Consider the following 26,543-nt stretch of genomic DNA (forward strand, 5'->3'; position numbering starts at 1 on the left):
TCCCTGGATTATATTATTGGGGTGCCATTGGCTGAATTGTCACACGCACTTTCATTCGCTCAATTTGCTCATTGAGCTCAATTTGCTCAATTGGCTCACTGAAATGAATTTTTTCAATCGTCTCACTGAAGTTCGATTGAGTCAATTGTCTCAGTGACTTTCATTCCCTCAATTATCTCACTGAGTTTCATTCGCTCAATTGTCTCATGTAGCTCAATTTGCTCAATTTGCTCAATTGGCTCACTGACATGAATTTGCTCAATTGTCTCACTGAAATGTGTCTCAATCACTTTCACTCCCTCAATTATCTCACTGAGTTTCATTCGCTCAATTTGCTCAATTGGCTCAATTGGCTCAATTGGCTCACTGACCTGAATTTTCTCAATAGTCTCACTGAAATTCGACTCAATTGTCTCAGTCACTTTCACTCCCTCAATTATCTCACTGACTTTCATTCGCTCAATTGTCTCATTGAGCTCAATTTGCTCAATTGTCTGTCAAAAACAAAATTCATATAAAAATAATATAATTTTTTTCTTTTATTACAGAATGCAGAGACCAGGCCGAGAAAGTTTGGTGGTGGAGGTTGGGCAAATACGCCCCATAAGCACGGCCGGCTAATAGCTCCGGCACAGTACAGGCCCACCCCCGACACCCCGCAGCCAGACACCAGGTGAGTCGTTAACTTCAGTCCCTCGTTTAGGAGAATGAAATTCCCCAAAAAAAAAAATGGCGTGACCGCGACAGGGCGGTGGGAGGGGGGATGATGAGGGGAATGAGTCTCATTGGACAATAGAGTCCGCAAAAAAGGGGATGGGGGAAAGGTAACTGGGTCAGAGTTTAGCGATAGGGGGTGAAATGTGTTACCCTCAATTATTTAATTTACAGAAGTAAGGAATTATGGGGGGGGGGTATTAATGATGAAGGGGTGGGCATTATGTAGTAGACATTGGAGTATCAAAGGTAACTTCACCCCCATTACATTTAAAAGGAGGGGTAAGTGGATACCGGAGGGCGGGTAGGGGAGGGAGGGGGAGGGGGGTGAGTTTCAACAGTATTTGGCGAATGGAAACGCCTCCCTCATTAGTCAGCGCAAACAGTGAATCTGGTATAGATCAGTTACGCTTTAGGGGTGGTTAGGGGGTTGATGGAGTTACGGGGGGTGGAAGGGGGAAAATATGGGGTGAGGGGTTTTGGATAAAATGTTGGGGTAAAACCCATTTTTTGTCAGATAAAATGGATGAAGATGGTCGGAGGGGCCCGTGGGGTGAGGCCCTTGTGGGTATAAGGCCCAAAATGTGGGTATAAGGCCCAAAATGTGGAGTATAAGGCCCAAAAAGTGGATGAAACCCCATTTTTCGCTGGATAAAGTAGACAAAGAGCGTCGAAGGGCCTGTGGGATGAGGCCCTTGCGGGTATAAGGCCCAAAAATGTGGGTATAAGGCCCAAAATGTGGAGTATAAGGCCCAAAAAGTGGATGAAACCCCATTTTTCGCTGGATAAAGTAGACAAAGAGCGTCGGAGGGCCTGTGGGATGAGGCCCTTGTGGGTATAAGGCCCAAAATGTTGAGTATAAGGCCCAAAATATGGAATATAAGGCCCAAAATGTGAATGAAACCCCATTTTTCGCTGGATAAAGTAGACAAAGATCGTCGGAAGGGCCCGTGGGATGAGGCCCTCGTAGGTGATAAGGCCCAAAATCATGTGAAAACCCATTCTTCACTAGATCAAATAGACAAACAGTTTCTGCGAACAACTTTAACTAAATCATAACTCTCCCGCACCTCTTCCACGGGCCCTTCCACGGGCCCAAAAGTCTGGGACTTACCTCCGTCCCACACTTTTTCTTCCGTAAAACACTTCTTTACGGACAAACAAAAATATAAAACACATTTTTTAAACTATATCTAATGCCATTTTACGTCTGCCATCGTACTCAGTACCATAATTTATGGGCCCCTAATTTTCTCATCGTGAATTGGACCGATGAAGCCGGATACTGTATACGAAATTGAGTGGCCCTCTCGGTAGGACATGCACGAGGGCATGTCGACAGGTATATATTCACGGTCGAGACTGCGCGACCGTTGTTGGCCTATCGATTAAACCGGTGTATGCCCCCTCCCCCCTTCCCCTACCCCCACGACGTTTATAAACCGATATGCAGGTGTCGATTACAAGGCCTCGTTTGTACTATAGTATATGCAATACGATATGAATCGCTCGAATATATCTGGGTATAACGAGCCATGACAATATGTCATCATTTTTATTGGGGAACGTGTCGAGTTAAATTGTCTTCTCTTGGGGGTGAAATGGGTAAAAAACACGTCATTTTTAATTTTTTTCGCAATAAAGAATTGTTTTTCTAATTTTTTTTCCCCATAAAAAATGTTAATTAATTTATTTTTCTTCGTAGAAAAATTAATTAATTGTTTTTTACCCGGAAAAAATGTTAATTAATTGTTTTTTCCCCATAGAAAATGTTAATTAACTGTTTTTTCCCTATAGAATAATTAATTAAGTATTTTTTCCCATAAAAAAATGTAATTAATTGTTTTTTTCCCCATAAAAAATATTAATTAATTGTTTTTTCCCCATAGAAAAACGTTAATTAATTTATTTTTCCCCATAAACAAATTTAATTAATTGTTTATTCCCCATAAAAAAATTTAATTAATTGTTTTTGATCCCTCGTCATTATCACTTTAACCCTTCAATATTGATCCACCCCCTTGACCCACTCCCTTCTTTGACCCACAATATTGACCCACATGAAGGTCAATCCTCCAGTTGACCTCAATGTGGGTCAACTTTCCCATTTGACCCTCAGATTTGCCCTCAAATGTTTCTTTCCACTTGACCCCTCGTCATTATCACTTTACCCCTTCAATATTGACCCACCCCCTTGACCCACTCCCTTCTTTGACCCACAATATTGACCCACATAATCAATTATCACCAGAAATCCCACCAAAAATCCTAATCCCATCCTAAATCATCACAAATTCACCGGATTATCATGTGCCCCATCACGAGGAATCATCATCCCCTGTTAATTGTTAAACCCCACATCATTATTAATTAATTCACCCCCACCATTTCGTGTTTTAGGGCTTGTCGATATGGGAATTTGTGCGTAAAGCGATTGGCTGAGAATGATCGATCATTAACGAGACTAAATACAGTGGAATGCGAATTACCCTACGCTTCATGGCGTCACGTCAACGGTGGGTAGTTCACAGGGGGTGAAGGGCTAGCAGAAATGGCCGGACAGGGGGTGGTACACCAGGGGGGGGGGAAGGGCTGAAGGGACATAAGAGGGGGTGAGGTGTATTATCCGGGCACGACCTGCAATTCCAAATCAATACGAGAATAGGGAGACATGAGACAATTCAAAATGTCTATTGGCTAAGGGCTGGTCACCCCATGTACCTCGAAAAATCATTAATTGCTGTGATACTAATTACGTAATTGGGTACACGTGGATGTTACATAATTACCCGGTCCGTCTCATTAGCGGGGGGGTGGTTATTCCCTTTCAGCGATTTTAGTTGGAAATTGCTGAGAAGATTCTGAGTAATATCTTTGTTGGGGGGTGATGGGCTAATTAGCGAGGGGGTAGCTAAATTGGGAAAATAAGTGATGATAGGGTGGAAATTCATAAATGGCGAGGGGTTTTGATTGTATTGTGTGCAGGAATTCAATGAAAATCGATTATTTTTTGTCATATTTTTGTGAAAGTTGAGTTATTCTGGCTTTTTCGATCTGGATTTCGAGATATTTCGAGATATTTCGATATATTTCGAGCTATTTCGATATATTTCGATATGGATTTCGAGATATTTCGATGTATTTCGATCGATTTCGATATATTTCGACATATTTCGATATATATCGATATGGATTTCGAGATATTTCGATATATTTCGATTTATTTCGATATATTTCGATATGTACGTCGATATATTTTGATCTATTTCGATATATATCGATATGGAATTCGATATATTTCGATTTATTTCGATATATTTCGATTTATTTCGATATATTTCGATTTATTTCGATATATTTCGATATATTTCGATATATTTCGAGCTATTTCGATATATATCGATATGGATTTCGAGATATTTCGATCGATTTTGACCTATTTCAATATATATCGATATGGATTTCGATATATTTCGACATATTTCGATATATATCGATATGGATTTCGATGTATTTCGATTTATTTCGATATATTTCACATTTTTAACACCAACCAAAAGTTGAAACTTCATTTCGCAGGTTGAAACGACCGGCACTCGCCGTTTCAAATTTACCAACACGGCAATATGGAGTTGAGCTGTGCAACATACAAACCCCTCACCCCACCCACCAAACATGTATACGAACGGATGCGATAAGCACGCGCGCACTCCCGTATCGAGTTCGCCATGCAAACTGCGGTGAAATTTAATACCCATCGTGCATTTCACATATACCAATCCACCATGAGATGCTGAGACACTTCTCGTTGAGTTTATCAACTGGGCTACAAGGAGACAATGGTATTTTGAAATCCCAGTGGGCGATTACAATTTGGTGATGAGTGAAGTGTCATTGTATCACTGATTTCATTGTCAGGGCGAGTTTCATTTCCTTCGATTCTTCATCAATCGATTATCGATTATCAACAAACGATTCTCGATTATCACCAATCGATTATCGATTATTATCAATCGATTGTCGATTATCGATTATCACCAATCGATTATCAACAATCGATTATCACCAATCGATTATCAACAATCGATTATCAACAATCGATTGTCGATTATCAACAATCGATTGTCGATTATCAACAATCGATTATCAACAATCGATTGTCGATTATCAACAATCGATTATCAACAATCGATTGTCGATTATCAACAATCGATTGTCGATTATCAACAATCGATTGTCGATTATCAACAATCGATTATCGATTATCACCAATCGATTGTCGATTATCGATTATCACCAATCGATTATCGATTATCAAACTCGACTATCGACCAGAAATTTTCCGACTTTTCACTTCAAGTTTTTCCATCTTTTTTTTTTTTTTTTGGAAATTCTTTCTGGGACCGTAGCAGAGGGTGTGGAAAGTTAAAACTCTAATAATCTAGAGACGTATTTTCACCGTCGCTTTCTCCCTCTCACACCCCATCATTTTTTTTTTTTCTCTCGTTCGACTGCTCTCCGGGTGCAACCGGGCGAATATAAGTTCCAGCAAAACGACGTCTGTCGCTCGCAGCAACATATTACGCCTTTATCTCTTACTACTTTTTCTTGAAGCTGTTCTGTGTGTTTGTTCGAGGGGTAGAGGAGGGTAGGGGGTAGGGGGTGAGTTACACGGATCGATCTTCTCATGTGTATAAAGAAAATGTCACAAATTTCATCGCTTTCTCTTGGCCGTTTTATTCTAGAGGAAACGGCCAATGGAAAAAGAAAAAATTCTCCTTTTTACCCTTGAAGAAGGGGGTTGGGGTTGTCGTGGGGGTGGAAAACACTTTTTCGACGGAATTTGACACATGGAATATCATTCCACGCATCGTCAGTCATCGACAGACGGCAGTGGCCGAGCGGTTAGAGTGTTAGACTCGCATGCCAACGACCCGGGTTCGATCCCGGGCACCGGCAGCCAAAATTTTTTAAATTTTATAGCGCTTTAATCTCACAGTTTCACTGACGAACTGTACTCCTGTCAAAAGGACGACTGCACCAGGGCAGGTTTTGCCCTTCGAATGAGGTTTTTCCCTCCCTTTCGGCAAATGCCGTACAGGAGGCCGGTGGGATGGGAACAAATCGTAAAAACCCGATAGGGTATACGACAAGGAAAAAATTTTTTTTACTCTCACGAACGCGATTTTTATTCTTTTTCCTTCTTCTTGTAAAACAAAAAATTAAACATTTCTGTGACATTTCACCGATCCATATTTACCCAGAAATAAATATGAACTGGGACTGCAAGTGTTGTTGTCAATGTCGAGAGTAAAAAAAAAATGTCTCCCGGGGGGGGGGAGGGAGGGAGAGGAAGAGATAGGTCTCACCGGGCGTCACTGGATTAATGGCATTTCGATCGGATAGAAACGATTATCCGGATTTCCGAGGTCGACTCTGCGCGCTCCAACGAATAGTGAGAAAGGAATGAGTCGAGAGGTGCATTAAAGTGCGAAAAAAAAAAATCTATCGATTTGAATTAAACGAACGGTACAACGAGGATTAGTGTCATTAGCTGGTGAATCATTAAGTGATTCGATATATCGATTAGTTTTGTCAACTAATCGAGGGGGCAATTACTTCATTTTATCGTTAAGTTTGTTGAATTTTTGTTGATAAACTTGTGAAATTATTCACATTTTTTTCCTTTTTTTTTTCTTTCTTCATCTCCCGGTGCAATCGTTAATTAGGACAAGGCCAACTGGATTTAATCTACGGATTATCCTAGTCCTACGACGTCATAACCGCATCGTCTCGTCTTCGTTGCGTCTCACGTACGACCGACTTCCCTGAAACGGACGTGCAATAAAACTGTACTGCGGACTAGAACCGATGGAGACGACATTGGGAAGGGGGTGGGTGGGGGGCAGGGGAAGGGGGTGAGTGGTGAGAGGTCGACGACTCTCTTATCGAGCGCCCAAACCCCTCCCACTCCTCCCCCCAGTACCACAATCTTCACCTTTTTGTGTTGAAAATTTTGGCGCCAAAATTTCCGCCATTTTTTTTTTTCAACATTTCACCCCTATTTTTGAATTTTAATGTGTGACCCTAACCCCCAGAACACATTCCCACGACCTTGAAATCAATTGTAATGTACTTGAGAAATGAAAACGATTGCGTTTTAAATCGTCCATTAAAGTGATTGTTGAGGAATGATGGGGGAGGGGTGGGGGTGTGAGGGGGTTGGGGGATCGCGTGGTGTTTTGTGAGGTGAGGCAATGTCCCGTGTCGGCCTTGGATCTAATTATTCACGATGAAAGCGTCGTGACTTTGCAACACACGACTTCTCACCCCCTCTCCCACCCCCCCACCACTTGGCAAGAATAGTTCACACGTGTGTGTAGGTGTCCACCCACCCCCCTCTTTCCACCGCTACCCCCCCACCGATGAGATATCATTGCGCACTGGCAACGGTAGGAGGAAATCAAACGAAAGGAATAAACTCTACCCCAACATCATACGATATGATTTCTCTTTTTATAATTTTTTTTCTTTTCATTTTCGCGAATTTGTGAGATCGAATGTGTGTTGCGATCGGCGGATGATCGGCGGAACGATCCGTCTAACGGATGAGGGGGTGGGAGGGGAGTCAGTTGTGAGCGGTGAAGCGGGAGTGGAGAGAGTCGGAGCGTTGCAGCGCTTCTCGCGGAGTGGGGAGGGTATGTGAGGGGTGGAAGAGGGACGCGGTGAGTATGCGAGGGGAGAGGGAGGGGTGGGGAGAGTGCGTGGGGTGAGGGAGGGGTGGGGTGAGCGGCGAGGGAGGGGCGGGTGAGAGCGTGCGAGCGAGGTGGGCGGGTTGGGAGTGAGGGAGGGGGTCGGAGGGGGTGGTGAGAGGGTCTGAGGGAAGGGGAGGGGATGCGAGAGGGTGGAGAGGGGGGTATGAACGGTTGGTAGAGAGGAGAAACGACATTGATCGTTGTAGAACAGTGGGAAAAAGAGATGGATGGAGAATGGTAACATATTGTGGTATATGATGCCCCAACTGTATTCGTTTTATAGTACGATATTATTGACTTTAGTTGTGTATCCAATATCCTGTGATGCATATCGGTGGGAAAACAAATGTTAAAGTATTTGGTTTAGTTGAGTGAATGATGTTAAGAGCGATTTGAATAGAGAGATGAAAGAATTTCTTTGTTTACTGGAGATGAAAAGGTTTTGGGGCCTGATTTTGAGGGGGTGGGGTCAGCTGGGTGTTTACTCGTACTCGTGGACATGGGCTGAAGGGTCATCTGAGTTACGTCTGCGTTTGAATGAGTCCCCGATTCGATGATATCGATTTTTAATCTAGAATGGGCCCACCAGCCGGCTGGGCCCGACCGTTCGAAGGCTGGATTGAGGCTCGAGGGGGCCCGGACCCCGGATGGGAGTCTCCATCTTCAACCCTGGTACCCCGTCCTGATCGACGGGGCTGACGTCTCCCCCGGGGCCCTAGGGCCCGGAAGAGGCCCTCACCCCGGCGCCTTTTCCGGGCCTTGAGGCCCTCGAGGGCCTTTTCAGCCGCCTGGGGGCCAGATCGTTCCGTCCGATGGATCCACACTACCTCAACCTGCCTCACCCCCCTCCAAATTCAATCATCCCCATCCCTACCACCCCCTCCCCTAAATACAAAATATTTTACCTGATCATAAACTCATTCCCCTCCGTCAATTCATCATCATCAACAACTTCACTCCCAACAACAGACGAAATCTCCTTAAAAAAATTCTCATCCCCCATAAAATCATCCCTCAACTTCACTTCTAACTCTTTCACTTTTCTACATCACAATTTCCACCCCAACATCCACCGTATCACTCACACCCCCTTCATACGCGATACAAAGTCTGGCAGAAAACTCTCTAGAATCACCGCTCCGTAGACGGAGAGGAAGAAAGAAACGGATGATGGAACGCCCGCAACGTTTACCCACCCCCATCCCCCGTCATCCCTCAACCCACCCCCTCCACCCACCCCCCAACTCACCCCTTCCCGAGCAATCTCACACTTTTTTATAGGTTTCCTTGTCTACTCTCATTGTGCTATCGCAGCTCCAGCGGACCGACAGTCCCCGATGGGGCCTTATCGCCGATGGGGCCTTATCGAAAACGATAGTCTCACTGGAGGGTAGCAGATTTCTGGGGCTCCTACCCCTCTTGTTCTACTCAAAATATCATATTTAGGAGGCGTAATACACTTTTCCGTATCAGAAGATGGAAAATTACCCGATTGGGACTTGAGAATGGGCCCAGAACTGGCCCAACTGACGCGAAACCTGTTTCTAGAGTGACGTCAGAGGTTGAGTGGAGCGCGGGATATGATGGGAGTGAAAGAGTGGTGGAAGGGTGGGGCCCAACGTGGGGACTTCGGTAGAAAATGGGCCTTATGGGAGTCGAGTGGATGCGTTGAGTGTTAACAAACGATGGGAGATGATAATTGGGGGATAGCTGGCCCAGGGTGGCCCCACGTTCAGGAGGTACGTTGAGTCGAGCTGGGTCCCGAGGTAAGGCCCAACTGTATAAAGGGGCCTGATTCGAGGTGAGTGAGTGCGTTGAGAGGTGACAAGTGATAGAGTTGGATATGGGGAAGTGAGTGGCAGTCGAGGGGTGACGAATGGGCCCTAATTCAGGTGTTGGCGCCCGCTCGTGGGTCCGGTAGAATGAAAAAGAGGGGGGAATGGGGGAGGGGGGTCATGAGAAAAATGGCGGACGGGGGGTTAACGAGGTGAAAGCGCGACCGTCACGCGTACGACCCGGGGCATACGGCAGAGGGTTGAAGCCAACTGCGGTTTAACGAGATGAGGTGGTGGATGTTTATTTTTTTTTTTTTTTGCAACTGTTACTCTGAAAACATATTCTGACATTCAGTGAATTTATTCGCCAGAAAAAGTAAGTAATGGGAGGGGTAAAACAGCTGGAGGGTTTTGACGAGTGCGTTTATTCCATAACAAAACGTAAATGAGATATGAAAAAATCATAGACGAGGGAGAAGGCCCTTTGAAAATTATTTCCCGGTGGGAATGGGAAGATATACAACTAACAAAGTCAATTTTCAATTTACTGCTGTCCGCCATGTTGTTTTTCAACAACTTTAAGGGGAAGGGGTGGACAATCTCCTTCACTGTTCGCGAGTGATTAATTCTCGCTGAATATCTTCGTATCCGAGGGAGATACGAAAATTTTCATTAGAACCTTTTTTGTGGAGGGAGAAGAGCCCTTCAAAAAAGGTTATGACAAAAACTTTGCTATCTCCCTTAGATTCAAAGATATTCCTCGAAAACTGGACCCCCACAAAACGACTTGATAATGGCACTTCGGAATTTCCCTCCCAACTCCCCCCAATCGTTTCCAAAAAATCTGCGACCATTTACGTCATCAAATTTACACTTTTCAACAACAATCCCACCCCCCCAAAAAATTTCATCATCCCCCTGGACCACCCAACACCACCCCTTCCCTTTCAATGTCCCCATCCTCTAATTACACCCCCTAAACATAAACCCAAACAACTGTATCCAATCAATCTATTATTCCCCCTACCCTCCGACCAAACCACCCCCCCACAATTCCCCAACCCCCCCCCCCCCCTAAATCTGTAAATTAAGTTACCGTGATTCTCCCTCGGACACGAGGTGAGAGACTCTCCTCTTCATTCCCTTCTCCCCAGCTCCATTTCCACCATCCACATCCCGTCGTTCCCTCACCAATGATATCATCTCCGTAGGGGTGGGTCAGGGGGAACCCGGGGGGGGGATGGTACGATGCAGTACCAGCGAGATTAATAAGGCGAGATTCTCTCGGTCCAGAGTCTCGTGTTATCCAACACCTCTAGTGCAACGAAGAACGATAAATATGTTGGTGAGGGGCCAGACGTAAGGGGTGGCCAACCAACCAAAGGGTGAGGGGTATAAAGGAGGGGAGGGGGGGGGGGTGGTAAAGCTTGCGTGAACGCGACAAGACAAATACAAGAGGATGAAGATTAATGTTGGTCGAGGCGGCCGTGGCACCGTTTGCGCGCTTGTTCGTGAGAAACAACCCGCCTTTCGGCGATGGTAGTTGCGTCTACCCCCACCCCCCATCCCCCCCTATCCCACCCCAGCAATTTCCAACTTCGATCGATCGCGTCACACTCGCTCTCATTTCTTCCGTTATCTCATGAATTTATTGCCACTAGAACAACAATGAGATTTTGAGTCATTCGATTCTCTCGAAGCACTCGGCACTTCATTAAGGCCCAGGATAATGACACTGAACGATTTAATTGGGGAAAAGTCATTATCTGATTGATAAACTCGTCGATGTCATTCGGAAATTTTGGCGGGAAAAAAATTCTGAACGATTTTAGTGTCCGCGGAGAGGAAGTTTGGGCCTTACGAGGGTTATCGATGATGATGAAGGGGTTTGGGCCTTATCGGCATCGGGAATATTGACAGCTGACGTGTCCTTGATGAAACACCTTCGTGTGTTCCAGATTTTCCGTCGGCGTGACATGGATGTGAGTTTCACGAACGTGTTGGAGGGGGCCCGACAGTACTTTCAGGGACTGCCAGCACCAAGTACAGCATCACAATCGGACAATCGTATATACGATGAGCAGCCGACGTTACCCCAGACATCGGAAAATTCACCAGCGATTGATTCACGACCCGAATCAAGGTACAACGATACAAGTAAGATCGATAATTCTCGTGATGACAATTCGATTTCCGATTCTTACTGGAGTACAAGTAATGAATTACGTACCATCGAGCCGTATCCCCCCCAGCCGACGCGCGTCGAGGTGCCCGACACGAGGCCGGACGAGACTGGCGATCGTTCAGGCAGTCCCACCACAAGCCTGACGGAAATGCAACCGCCAAGCAGGCCCCAATCAACAAACCGTCAGCTGACGGAACATCACCGTAACCCATCCCCCAAGTCCCACTCACCACCGCCGGTCTATCAACAATTATCGAGTGTAACAAGGCCCACGTCGTATCGTTCAACGACGGACATGTTGAACACGACGAATCACACGACGTATCAATCCACTGAACGTCCACCAGGTGCACCAGTAGCTCAGCGACCCCAGTATTACCCCCGCTATCATCATCCGGACATAACGAAAAGTGCCCCAGTCCCATTCTCCCAGAATTCCATCTATCAGGCCCCAACACCCCAGACGAGCATCAACCCCACCACCACCGGGTCATCAAGAGCCAATTCCCTCGAGGATAATGGACGCGGTTCACAGCTGGACACGTCCCACACGGTACCATCGACGAGTACATCCGTCTACTCGACGGGCGGTTATCGTCCGCCGACGGCGGGTCGTCCACCAGATCCAATGCATTCCTCATCATCGACATCTTCCAATTCAAATCCCTGCAGTCCTCGACATGCCCAGACGAGCCACATTCCCGCACCCCACAGTCATCCTGGACACATTCCGTCACCACATCTGCCAGTACCATCAGCCGTTCCCCCATCATCACTATCATCATCGCATACCTTATCAGTAACGGGTCAGCACACTAGTCGACTAACTCCAACCCATCAGACTCCATATGGAAATAGGGTTGGAGTACCCTACACTGGTGCTAATCACAATCAGCAGATGCTACCACCACCATCACCGAGTTATAGTCTCAGTGGTGGTCACGACTCCACAAGCCGCCCTGGTACCTCACCCCAGAGACAATCACCGCATGTAGCGGTGCACACTAGCCACTCCCTATCCCCCCATCATCCCTCACCCTCACCCCACAACACCCCGAACTTTCAACCCCACTCCCCGACGTATCCCCCACCCCCACTGCCACCGCGTTCCTCGTCGAATCCTTACGCACTACCGCCGACATCCCACCAACATCGTACCGTGTATCCAAGTGGTTATCCCCAGTCTTCTTATCATTCCTACCAAAAAACCAATCAGGGATATCCACAGACGTCGAGATCGTACCCCCAGGTACCCGTTACTGGGCCAACACCGGCGCCATCACTGACGCCGACATCGGCTAGTCCGACGAACGATGTGAACGGGAGCTATACGAACTCAACGAATAAATTAACGTATGATGGTGGTGAGACAAAGGGGCCCTCAGTCCCCGTGAGTCAGTCGAATTCATTCAGCGGTTACCGACTGCCGGTAACCGCCGCGAGGAATGCTAATACGCACAATTTGCCGATCACGGCCGTTTCCTCGTATCATTCTAATCGAAATTCGAGGGATGCCATGGGTAAGGCCCAAGCCCTACCCAGACAGAGGCCATCCAACAACTCAATTACAGTACCTTCAGTTCCTACATTACCGCGTGCCGCGGAATTTAGTCCAATGACATCGACAATCGATGAACGATTGTCGGTAGCTACAAGTGCAACATCTAATTACTCGTATTCAGGTCAGCATAATTATCGTTCATATGCTACGACAGTGGCGCCAAGCCATCACAGCAGCTCTTCCACAACAACAGCGACGGCAATCGTCAATGACACAAGACCAACACAACCGTATCCTGTGACAGTTCACTCGCGTTCGTCTTCCGATTCAAGTCGATCGTCACTACTCCAACGTATCGACAACTACAACTACAAAGACTATTCCTACACAACTCCGTCGAGTCAGCCGATGCCCAGGGTAACACCCTCCCCACCCCCTCAGGCTAACGGTCACCCCCTGAGAAAGCGCGAATCACCCCTCGATCTATCCGTGAAGACAGTTAAGAGCTCGGCGGATTCGACGGCGCGCGACGATCTCGAGGTGTCGGGTGATAAGCAGGTGAGTAGCTCCAGTATCCTCAACTCCAGACGAATGCTCCCACCGGCCCAATCAGCCGGAGGCTACGCTAATTACGAGAGGAACGCTAACGGACGGAATTCCGTGCCGACACTGAGGCCATCAACACCCCAGATGCCGGTCTGCGCGCCGAAGGTTGACTTCCTCCCCGACTTCAACTCAACCCCATTGAGACACCATCACCCGAGTCACCCGAATCATCAACCGGAGGGTGACCTACGAAGGGCCTCATCGCAGTTTCACGTCCCACCCCAGCATCAGAATGTGATATCAAGCGGTCCATTACCCCGTATGTCCACCTTCAAGAAGAGCTCCCTTCCGTCGACGCCATTGTACGACGGAAAGTCCGGGCTGACGTCGTACCCTGGCCTGACGGAAGCTGGAAGGGCCGCCATGAGGTACCCAGCTGATCCAGCCCGATCGCAAGTCCCAACATCCTATCCGTCGGAGGTGAGTAAGTACTACCCTGACGGTCGTGGTAAACTCCCGACGAAACGACCTGGGGAGTCGCTGTACCTGACGGGGGGAAGTGGACCCAGCAAACATCCTCGCATCGACCATTGGAAGCTGGCCATTGACAAGGAGATCCAGCAACGGCTGACTGCCGCCCAAATTCTCCGCGAACAGCAGCAGAAACGTCAAGAGAACACTCAACCCACATCGATGAGCAACGGCACCCTGACGACCCCCTCCTACCCCCCGAGGACTGACAACTCCGGACGTTATCTCTCCGCATTCTGTGATAAGCGAAACTACCCGGAAGCGAAGATTCCGACCGTTCCCTACATCCAACCCCATCAGAAATCCGGTTCCCAGGTGTCGGTTCATCAGCCGACGTCAGCCAACCCGACGTACGCCCCAGGGTATCGTCCGGGTCAGCGACCGACGTATTCACCCCTCGATCTGCCCAGCAACACCGGCGCCGACAAGCGCGTCCTCAGTCTTCTTCGGAATAGTCTGGAGAACAAGCAGCAGAGGGAGGAGCAGATGAACAGCCAGCAGCCGATCCTCGTCAATCACAGCCACCAGAGCTTTCAGAATAAAGTCGTTGCGCCAGTTGAACCGAAGACGAACATCGGCAGACACAATTTATCACCGTTTACAGCCGCCAGTTTACTGGAACGAAACAGCAACACCCCACCCCATTACAAGTTCCACGTTCCCCGTGCGGTGGACTCCATCACCCAGGAGACACCTAGAAGTCTCTACGGCTCGCGTGTCAACTCGTCAGCGACGTTACCCGCGGGTAAAGAAGCGCTACTCGGACCACGTGATGATAATCAGATTCACCGGGACAAGGACGAGAGTCTGGCGGCCATGATTGCAGCGAAAATCCGAACGAAAGCGGAATTGAAACAAGTGGGAACTGGACAGATGTCCGCCAAGTCAGTTCTGGGCGTGTCTCAGGATCCCCATGACCTTGAACGTGCGGCATCCACGTCGACGCCACAATCCGTCGCGTCGTCGGCGGGAAGTCCGCCGAAGTTGACGCGTGAGAAGACGTCGTGTCTTCCGTCACGAAGACGATTGTTCTCCAGATCTGACGAGGATAATCTTCCCGTCGCGGCGACGATACCGATTCCCGCGGCTATCGCACCAGCTGCGTCAGTCGTATCAAGAAACAGCGGCTTCCGTAGTTCCTCGGAGACGTCGGTCTTCGACTTCCGGGAGAGTGATTCCGAGACGGAGATGCCGGTGCTCGAGAGACAGACGTTGGAGGAGATGCGACGTGATCGAAAACAACTGTCCAAAGTCCAGCCCCCAGTTCCCCTCAACGACGCGATGTCGTTGGGGATAGGATCGACGGATCTCGTGAAGATCGAGCTGAAGGAAAACGATAAGATCACGGAGCTCGATCCGTTCTGGACGACGACGTGTGATAAATTTATGGAGCAGTTGAGATCTGGCGAGAGCTGCAAGAAACGCGGGAGGAGGAAGAAAGCGGATGACCTTGAGGACGACAGCGGTGAGGGACATTCGCGGGAGATGGAGATCAGACCCGAGGACATCAAGAAGGAGATGAACGACGAGGAGTCGTCGGGTACAAAGCCCGATGACGACGTTAAAGAGACTGAACCAACGAAACGTGAGTCTGAATGTTCCTTGACGCCTGATCCGTCGATTAAGACAGAAAAACCTGACGAGGCAGATGGGCCTGACGAGGCGTCTGACGACGACTCCGACGAACTTCCTCTCATCAAACGCACGTCGAAGAAGAAGAAACCGGAGGCGGACAGCGACGATGACGACGTCATTCCCAGCAAGCGATCGATGAGACGAGGGAGTAGGATAAAACTCGCGTCGTCAAGCGAGAGTTCGTCATCAAGTGGTGAAGACACCGACGGTAGTGATGAGTTTGGTGGTACGTCGGTGGCCCATCGGCTGCGGAATCGCAAACGATCGGGGGCGGGTGAAGCGGAGGGGATGAAGCTTCGATCGCGGGAAATGAGGCCCCAGATGACGAAGGAGAAGGACAAGTCCCCGAAATCGAATGCTGTCCAGAAGCCGAAGCCAAAGCCACTCTTCGGAGATGGAAGTGACTTCAGGCCTGGGTGGGAGGAGGAGGTTTACGTCTACAAGAAGTCCTTGAGGATGCCACCGCGTCTCATCAACGTTTCCAAGCCCTCCAGGTTCCATCGTCTGTCGACGTCACTTCCTGATCTAGACCCTGGCTCACCCGCCCTGTCCGTCTCCCTGGATAGCAGTGACGTCTGCCTCCAGAAACGCTCCAACGACAGCGACGTCGACTCCAACTACAGTTTCAGTCCTGGAATCGGTAAGATCGATGATGAAGAGGCGACTTCCTCGACGACGATGTCCGTACCCTTGAAGACGACCCGCGTCCGTCGATCGGAATCGAATTCCATCGTCGATCTCCTCGCGCGGAAGGTGGGCGGCAGCAAGAAGGATCAGAAGAAGAAGTCGAAGGACATGAAGTCCAGCAGTAAAATCCTACCAAAAGGTAGCAACGAACCCGAACTACTACCCACCCCCAGTCTGATCCCTCTGATGGTAAGTGAACCGCCGAAAACCCCCGGGAAATCACCCGCGAAGAACAACAAGACGTTGAAACCCATCGACGTGACGGAGTCGTATCTCCTCGGTTACTTCCGGAAGGAGACGGTCAACAACTTCCGTGACACCTTCAAGAACAATCACGCGCTGCCTAATGAATTCTCGACGTTCGTCCTGAAGACGAGAACGAGAACTGAGACGCGAGTGCTGAAGAAGCAGGCGACGATCAGGGAAGTCTTCGGTGAAGATCGGCCAGCGTCAGCTCCGCCGATGCAGAATCACGCGGGTGATACGTCTCAGGATGACGACTCGCAGACGGAGACGAAGGAGAGTGTGGTGGGTAGGACGAAGTCCTTGAAGCACAAGGTCGTGTCGAGGCTGAGGAACGTGGGGATCCTGAGGAGTCACAAAGCTGTTATGAATTCTAAGCGACATCTGCTGACGGTCCAGAGGCGGAACCTGATGAAGTCACTGGCGGAGAAGAAGATCAAGACCATCAAGAAGGAGGTGAAGCAGGAAGTCGTGGAGGATGGAGAGCCCGAGGAGGTGAACGAGGGGAATAGCGAGGGGGTTGAGAATCAGGGGAAGAAGAAGCTGAGGCTCAGGACGGGGAGGAGAAAATTCCGATCGGGATTCGATTACATCAGGAAGAAGAAGAAGCCCATGAAGAAGGAAGATGGCGCGCCGAAGGAGCGAAAACGAGTGAGTAAATATTCGATTTATTTTCAAGGTCAGAAATGGCGTCTAGTGGCGCCTAAATCAGTCCCCGAGTTGTGGCGGGAAATTTGAATCGTAGAAGACGAACCCCTGGGGGTTGATTGTCATGGGGGAGGGGTGGGGTTGAAGGGCGGATTGTCCGCCGGCGGAGGATTCTAATCCTGATATTGTTTACAGCAACTTCCGGTGAGGCCCAATGCCGAATCCGTCGCCGACATTCAGACGGAGATCAGGACGTGGGTTATCAAGAAGGGGGTGGGGGAGACGGTTCTCCATCGTGCGGCTAGGCTAGGGTATACGGTAAGTTGATTGACCCTTTTCAAGGTCAAAGGGATTCGAGTCAAAGGAAATTGGTGACTCCAGGGAACGAGGAATTCCGGTCCCTCGAGTGGGGGTGGGTTTGACGGATTCTGATTCGTTGATTTCAGGATGTGGCTGCTTACTGCCTGGAGAAACTGAACAGTCCGCCAAGTCCCAAGGACAACGCTGGGTATACACCACTTCATGAGGCATGTTCACGAGGTCATCTGCAGATCGCTAAACTCCTGCTGTCGTATGGGGCCAACGTCAGTGAGAGCGCCAACGGCGGCATAAGGTACGCCCGACTTTCAGTGATTTCGTGGGACTCTGGGTCGTTCCGCGGTGATCCTTAGGGGGGTGGAGGGGCCCTGGGGGTGATTGGATGGGGGTGGGAATGAGATTAGTCACTTGGAGGGGGGAGAATCGATCGGCAGGAGTCGGTTCCGTCCGCGGACGAGTCGGTTCCGTCCGCGGACGAATCGGAATGATCAGTTGATCGTTGAAAATCGAGGGGAAAGTCTTGGGGAGGGGGTTGTGGGTCAGGAGACGTTGACAATGGGGATGTTTTGATTGCAGGCCCCTTCACGAAGCCGCGGAAAATGGTGCTACCGAACTTGTACGACTACTTCTGTCGTACGGTGCTGATCCGGTGCTGGCAACTTACTCGGGGCAGACACCCCTCATGTTGGCAGTTGATACTGATGCTTATTCCATCATCGAGCAGCATTTGGATGATGTGCAAGGACGATCCAGCATTCCTTGGAGCTTCTCTGGGCCTTGTTCCATATTTGGTGAGACATAATTTAGTTTGGACTTCATTTTTATGGTGGGAGAGGGGATTATTTTGATGTCCAGTCGTCGTTTTTCAATTATGAGCAATGAGGGGGGCTCAGCCCCCCTCCCTAATAGTTAGACTTCACTCTAGACTTCATTTTTACGGTGGGAGAGGGGATTATTTTGATGTCCAGTCATCGTTAATTGATTATGAGGAATGGGAGGGGCTCAGCCCCCCCCCTCCCATAGCTGGACTTCACTTTAGACTTCATTTTTACGGCGGGAGAGGGGATTATTTTGATGTCCAGTCGTTCTTAATCAATTCTGAGCAATGAGGGGGGCTCAGCCCCCCTCCCAAATAGCTAGACTTCACTTTAGACTTCATTTTCACGGTCGGAGGGGAGATTATTTTGATGTCCAGTCGTTCTTAATCAATTCTGAGCAATGAGGGGGGCTCAGCCCCCCTCCCAAATAGCTAGACTTCACTTTAGACTTCATTTTCACGGTCGGAGGGGCGATTATGTTGATGTCTAGTCATTATTAATCAATTCTGAGCAATGAGGGGGGCTCGGCCCCCCCTCCCATAGCTAGACTTCACTCTAGACGTCATTTTTACGGTCGGAGGGGCGATTATGTTGATGTCTAGTCATCATTAATCAATTATGAGCGATGAGGGGGGCTCAGCCCCCCCGGGTCAAGGAGCCATCAACTGTAGAAATGGAGAAAATGGCGGCTGTCTGGGGAACGGGGCAGAGGCCCCTTCGGGGTCTGATAAATCATATCAAGGGATCACAGGGCCTTAGGGCCCATTGTAACGTCCGATCTACCCATTACAGAAGCCCAATGTCAAATTCCATTTACCCCCCTCCCTCCACCACTCAAAGGCCCAGTATGCCCCGTATGTCGGGCCCAAGTGACAAAATTAAATATTAATTCCCAGATGACGATGAAACTGGGTATGATGCCCTTCTCGAGGCACCATCGCCGACCCCCGAATCCGAACCCGAGGAACTGGAGGTGGAAATGAGCGAGGTAAACCTACCTGTACTGTTCACCCTCACCAACGATCCCGACAAATGGGTCCTACTCCAGGATTTAATGTCGGCGGTGCGGGTTAAGAGCCGTGATGCCCTTCTACGTCAAATTAATCCAAAAGCACCAGCTGGACCACCAGTTGTTGCTCATCGTGATGTCATGAGAGAATTGAAACTTCATGATTTTTTGGAGCAGTCCAGGTGCTGCCATCTGTTGAGCGCTGGTGAACGTATCAATGTTCGTGCGTCGAAGGTAACACTTATTAAGTACAATGATAAGGTTAGGTCACTGTTGAATGTTGAGAGGATTGTTATAAATCTGAGGTGACATGAGGCGCCACTGGAGGGTGACTTCGGCCATCGTCGGGTGACCGACGAGCGGCTGTCGGGCCCCCAGTCAGCGCCATCTACGTCGGTTAATTCGAGGACTAGGGGAATTAAGGAGGGGAAGAGTGGAAGGGGAACGAAGCGAGAGAGGTTGAGGAAGAAAAATTTATTGAGCGGGAAAAATTGAGGATTTTGAGGGGGGAGGGGGATTTTGGGCCCGTTGAGGTAAATTGAGAGGGGGGAGGGACTTTTTGGGCATCATGGGGTGAATTAATTTTTGAGGAGATTCGAGGTTTTTAGGGGTTGGTTAAGTTGGAAAATTTGGGCCCGTTTTTTTGGAAATTTTGGGTCCGTTTTTTGGAAATTTTGGGTCCGTTTTTGATGAATTTGGGTCAGTTTTGGAATCATTTGGGCCAGTTTTTGAAACATTTGGGTCAGTTTTGGATATATTTGGGTCAGTTTTTGAAAATTTTGGGTCAGTTTCCAAAAATTTTGGGCCAGTTTTTCAAAAATTTGTTGAAAAACGATTTGCCTGAGTTTTTAAGTGATAAATAGAATAAATTTCGATAGATTTTAATGAAAATTTTTGTTTTTGATAGTTTTTTGACCCCAAAAAGGCCCAAAATTTCCCAAAAATCTCTCTCGCTTCGACCAATCGTGATGGAGAGACTCGATACAATTGCAATTATCAGAATTTCAAGGGGATAATGAAAACTAAGCAGCGACCTGTGACATTAAATTAGTTAAATAATTATTCAAGTGTAATAATCCTAGATAATATTTTATTAAATAAAACTGCCGTCTCAGAGCGGAGAATTAATGAATTTTAAATTTTAAAAAACGCTTTTAATAGATGAAAAACTGCCGCTATGACAATAGTATGTGGGTACGTCTTCGTAAAATAAATTCGCAATTTTTTAAAATCCACGAGAATAATTAATTATCATTAGCAAAATGCAATTAGTTAGTTTCCTTAATTTGTTGAGTGTTGTTGAAGGCCCAAAATAACGGAATACTCTTGTTCGACGATGAGAATTATCGAATTAATGAATCTAATAATTAATCGATTGGACTGAAACGAGATAATTTTGCAATTCAGTTATTAACGTTATTTGTTTATTAAAAAATGTCTCGAAGTGGGGGTTGACAACGTTTTTGTAAACAATGAGATAAGTTTCTGTAAAAACTCGAAGACAAAAATCCTGTACAATAAACAATTTCATTTGTTGTTAAATGTTCAACGAAAAACGTTTTTTTTTTCCAAAATATCGAACGAGACTTTTGAAAAAACCATTTATCGTGTCCTGGAAAATCCAAAATTTCGTAATTATTTACTTTCTACGGTTTTTATTCACTAATTAACTAATTAATTAATTGTTATTGTGATTATTCAATCGAATTCTGATTAAATTTTCGAAGATGAGACGTTAATTGACGTACGACAGATGTTTTAATTATATTATTAATCAAAATGTTACCACACGATTATTATTTATGTTTATTTCTACGAATCATGAGTTGTCTATGTTTAGCATTTAATTGTTTATCATGAGTTAATGATTTATTACGCGGTATGACATGTTTTTCGTGTTGGCAAGTGCAATTCAACGATTTTCAGTTTAATATTTTTTTTATAAAAAATTTAAATACATTTCCCAGGGGGTGGGGGTGATACTGGGGGTGGGGGTGATCGATAGATCGTTCAATGAGGGGGATAATTATCGATTTCAACCCCTAGAGTTGATTTTTTTTGCTCCAAAAATGATTTTCTTATGATTTTTTTTTTTGAAAAATTTGGGGTCAATTGGGGAGGGTGAATTCGGGGGATTTGGGGGTTAAATCGAAAGGGGGGTGAACCCTCGAGGGTTTTAGCTCTGTCTGGAATTTTTTTTCGTGAAAATACTCTGGGGGGTGGGGGTGAGTTGGTGTTGATGAAAATTCTGGGGTCGAATGTGCAATAAAAATTCAATTTAATTGTCGAGGGTCTTAAGGGTTGTTTGACCCTTCGAGGGTCAGTTGACCCACTGGGATGGAACGTCAATTGACCCTCGAGGGCCTTCAGAGTTGAGGGTGAACTGATTCTTCGAGGGTGAATCGACTTTTTGTGGGTCAATCGACCCTTTTGAGGGTCAATTGCCCCTCAGAAGGTTAATTAACCCTCAAAAGGGCAATTGACCCTCACCTCTGAATGCCCTTAAGGGTTAATTGACCCTCGAAATGTCAGTTGAGGGTGGATTGACCCGTCTGAGGGTCAACTAGCCCTCAAAGGGTCAATTGAGGGTCAACTGACCCTCAAAGGGCCAATTGTCTGAGGGTCAACTGGCCCTCAAAGGGCCAATTGACCCTCAGACGGGTCAATTCACCCTCAATTGACCCTTTGAGGGCCAGTTGACCCTCAGAAGGGACAATTCACCCTCACCCCTGAATGCCCTTATGCCCTTTTGAGGGTCATTTGACCCACAAAACGACAAAACTGTCAATCAAAAATATAAAAAAACCTTATTAAACCCTTTGTCATTTATTTTTCCGTCAAATTTATTCAAAAATCGATTCAAAAAATTCCAAAATCACAAAATTCCTCGTTTTTCAATACCATAAACAAATGAGTAAACAACCAAAATCGTACTTACACCATTATTCACGTCCTCTCGGGCACAATTGACTCGCAATAACAATAAAAAAAACAACAAACTCAAATCCGTTAATTAACTTTAATGAAAATTAAATCATCTCCAGGTTTAATTAACCGGAGAAATTACCTAATTTCCAGAGTAATATTGTAACTCAATATCTTCTGATATGAAAGACAAATATAAAAACAATTATGTATAATTAATTAGTTAATAAATCCTGTAATTAACATCATCTCAATGTTTAGTTGACTGTATCGTAGGCTATTCACCTGATAATTATTATTCAATCGTTATAATCAGTCTCAGGGAAGTAAATTTATGTTTAAGGGAAGTAATCAACTGATTAATTAATCGATTGAAAATATTATCGATTGAGTCGATCGAGATAATTGTGTATGTAATATGTACATGTCTAGGGTAATTTAATTAATTGGATATGTATAAAGAATTATAGGTTAATTAGTTAAGGAGATTAATTAGTCGATAAATATTTGACTATTGGAGAAGGGGTGGGAAGGGGAGGGGGGATGATGTCAAAAAATGTAAATAATTATTTTACGATAAGTGAACAAGAAAAATTAATCAATTAAGGGTGAACAAAATATTAATGAATCATTAAGTTTGAGATACGTTCCAACTCGGTAATTAATAAATTAATGTACGTCGGTAAGGTAGATATTTTATGGTATAATTTGTGAGGGGAAATAATTGTTTATTTTTAAGACGATGATAATAACGAAATTGTATGTAGACATTGATTAATGAACGTGTAATTTAATGTAGTTGAATGTAATTTTTTTTTTTTCTCGTGAACACGTGGTTCACACTTGTATGTACATAAATGAAAGTTACTATGTGCTATATAATTTAGTCGCTTTTTTAATGTACGATATTGATAAGGGGAGAGGTCGATGTAATTTTTATTTCCCCCCCCCCCCCTCGTTATTTGTAATCAGGGGACGTTAATTGATATTTCAAAAATGTTTAACGCTAAACGCTTCGTCGAGGTGATGATTCGTGGAATTATGTAAAGAGTGAAAATATATATTATATATTTGAGTTTGAATATTTTGAATTGTCGGGTGGGGCCCAGTGGGACCCCACACCCATTGGTCACTCGAGGGATTATTGACATGATTTTTTTTAATGAGGTGTGTGGAGTCGGCACTCTGTGATTTGTAGAAATGGATTATATGGAATTCAAAGCAATTATCGTTTTCACTCTACTGTCTATTCGAATAAAATCATGATGATTCAAATGTTTATAATGATTATTTATCCTGGAGGTGATGTCTAGGGATGGGATGAAATGCTATTCGAGTTTGAGATAATTTTTATGATTTTATGGTCGGCGCATTGTCGGCGCATTGTCGGCGCATTGTCGGCGCACTGTCGGCGCACTGTCGGCAGTGGGAAAATTCGTCATGAGTGTTCCTGCATGTCCTAGAATATTTTCTTCTCCTCATTACATCTGTAATTAAATATTGCTAATTTTTAAAATTGGTAAAACGTTTATTAACTATTTGTAAACGATGAAACAAGGTGAACATGAGATTGATACTTCAATAATTAATATTATTAAATAGACTATAGAGATATATAATAGGTGTTCGTAATATCTATTCATTTATAAGTTTTCATTTATCATCTTTCTCTTATCCTTTACACTGAGATGCCTTAAGTCCTTCGTTACGCTAATTAATGAGGCACGACCAAATATCTGGGATTACAGGAGCTCTTTATATCTCTTTTAATTACTAATCGGGACAATAAAATTTTTTTTTTTCTCCTTTCGATTCATCTCTTCAGGTGTTTGATACATTATTCGGTGGGTCGATGGTGATTATGACGCATCGGTAATTAATAGCGTTAATTAACAATTGTTAGGGCATCATTTGTTTGGAGAGGAGAGAGGGAGTGATTAGTCGGGGTAATTTGTTATTATTTTTTTTTATGTTGAGGGTCGAAGCTGTGGGTTAATCATATTAAGGGTTCGTTTGACCCTTTTTTTGAATTTCAAAGGGCTTTTGACCCTTAATTTTGCCCTTTTTAGCTGTTGACCCTCAATTTTAATATTTCTAAGGGCCCTTTAACCCTTTTATCGAAGGGTTGAGGGTCAATAACTTCATAAAACCCTTCAACACCTTCGATACTTGAGATTAGTTGACTCTGAACTTGAAATTAAGGGCCTTTAACCCTTAATTTTGCCCTTTTGAGCTGTTGACCCTCAATTTTAATATTTCTAAGGGCCCTTTGACCCTTTTATCGAAGGGTTGAGGGTCAATAACTTCATACGACCCTTCTACTAACATCTTCCGAAGGTCAAGTCACCCTCAGAGGCCCTTAAGGGCCGCCCCTGAGGGTCAATTCACCCTCACCCCGGGTAATAACCAGAACTTTTTAGGTCAATCGCTTTAAACAGTCGTTTTTTAACCACCCGTCTTGCCCCCCTCTCCTCGGGGATGATATTATTGTAAACCCACGGAATTTATCGTCCTCACGTTCCGTAAGGGCTGGCCTCGAAGCTGAACGCATGCAAAAATTTCCCAGAATATTTCTCGCTAAATTTTTTTAACTTTCGGGATTTCTTTAATTAATTTGTCATCATTAGGGCGCCCTCATCGTCCTCGTCTTCCTGGCAGCAAAAGCAATTAATAGGGCGGGTTTTTAACGACCCCCAGGTCACGCGGCTCGAGGGGATGAGGTCGGCCATTTCGATTTTTGAGAGTTCGATGAGATTTGGGGAGAAACGATTTTTTTGGGACTTTTTGGTGATCAATTTTTGAGGTTTTTGAGTCGTGAGGTGATTTTTGGATTAAAAAATGTTCGATTTCTCTTTTGAATCGATTCCAAAATGTTTTTTTCGGGTTTGAGAGGAAATAAAAAATTGGGGAGACACGTAATTGTTTATAACAAATAGGGATTTGGGCCTGATGATCGGGGCCTCATTTTTTTGAGGCAAAAAGGACTCAAAATCCTGGAGTTTGGGCGTCGGATAATTAGTGAACCTCACGATTATCGATTTATTTGATTTGAAAATTCGTTTTGATCTCAAAAATCGAAATTTGAAAATTAATTGGGACTTTTCATCAAATTTTACGGGCCCTTAATCACGATAAATACAGGATACGGTTAACACTCAATCCAAATAACTCTCTCCTTCAGTATTTTTTTCATTCCGTTACAGGCAGAGGTATTTACAATAATCGATACCTACTAATTAATTAATAATAAATTACTGGTGGTAATTAAATTACAATAGTCTCCTCGTCATTATCAATCGTCTCTCATTATTTTTTTTCCAATATAATGTTGCACATAACCCAGTTACTGGCTTATTTATCTATATGTACAAAACATTATATACTTGACTATTCTAATTAACTAACGATTTGTCCTGTGAGGTCGGATAGGATTGGGCGCCATTTTGAGATTATTTATTTCATCAGGTGAATGTCCGGGGGATGACGTTCCTGAGGAATAACATTTTAAGGATTTTTTTATAATAAATTTGAGGGGGGGGGGTGAAGAGGTTTATTTGGTGATTTAACGTTTGGGAAAAATGGGGAAATGATTTGGGAAAGTTGGGAAATCGTTTGGGAAAGTTAGGAAATCGTTTGGGAAAATTGGGAAAATAGGGAAATGATTTGGGAAAGTTGGGAAATCGTTTGGGAAAATTGGGAAAATAGGGAAATGATTTGGGAAAGTTGGGAAATGATTTGGGAAATCGATAAACATTTGAAGTTTCGTTTGTTATTTTGATATTACATAACAAATTTTCAATAAATTTGGTTATTTCACGTTTTTTGAAAGATTTTTTCGAAATATTTCGATTCAAAAACGAGATATTTCTCGATTTTTTGTTATCATAACTAAAAAAAATTATATTCCACATTTAAAATACAATAATTAAACAACCCCTTTCATATTTTCCTCAAATTATGCCCCAAAATCACTTCCAAAATACTTTTTCTCAAAATATAATTTTTATTCCGCCTCAAATCGATCGTCTTTCCATCAATCCCATCACCATAATCGAGACCTGACGATAATTCGGCTCCATAAAATCAAATTTGTTAATATTAACATTAAAAAAACCCTCGAAAATGTAATTCTACCGAACGTCATTCACCTCCCGAGCTCATTAAGTCAATTAAGACGTCCAAAATCATCAATTATTTCACCCATCATTCTCTCGTCATCAACAATTAATTAATTAATAATTAATCTCACCCCA

The 26,543-nt window shown here is 45.3% G+C and overlaps 2 protein-coding genes across 2 annotated transcripts in view; one reads left to right on the plus strand and one right to left on the minus strand.

Moving 5' to 3' along the window:
• Positions 1-20,907, plus strand: part of LOC135171486 (mucin-12) — a 49,357-nt gene extending 28,450 nt beyond the window's left edge. Inside the window, exons 2-7 of the mRNA XM_064138053.1 lie at positions 549-673; positions 11,203-17,223; positions 17,416-17,538; positions 17,667-17,833; positions 18,115-18,329; positions 19,253-20,907. Coding sequence (XP_063994123.1) covers positions 11,221-17,223; positions 17,416-17,538; positions 17,667-17,833; positions 18,115-18,329; positions 19,253-19,674 — 6,930 coding nt within the window. The 5' untranslated portion in view covers positions 549-673; positions 11,203-11,220 and the 3' untranslated portion in view covers positions 19,675-20,907. The remainder of the gene's footprint in view (positions 1-548; positions 674-11,202; positions 17,224-17,415; positions 17,539-17,666; positions 17,834-18,114; positions 18,330-19,252) is intronic.
• On the minus strand, positions 7,249-7,713 carry LOC135171441 (uncharacterized). Its single transcript, XM_064137973.1, has one exon. It carries the CDS (start codon positions 7,711-7,713, stop codon positions 7,249-7,251), a length of 465 nt encoding a protein of 154 aa, XP_063994043.1.
• Positions 20,908-26,543: the final 5,636 nt, after the last annotated feature.

The sequence above is a fragment of the Diachasmimorpha longicaudata genome, chromosome 20 (assembly GCF_034640455.1).
Source record: "Diachasmimorpha longicaudata isolate KC_UGA_2023 chromosome 20, iyDiaLong2, whole genome shotgun sequence".
Classification (NCBI taxonomy): Eukaryota; Metazoa; Arthropoda; class Insecta; order Hymenoptera; family Braconidae; genus Diachasmimorpha; species Diachasmimorpha longicaudata.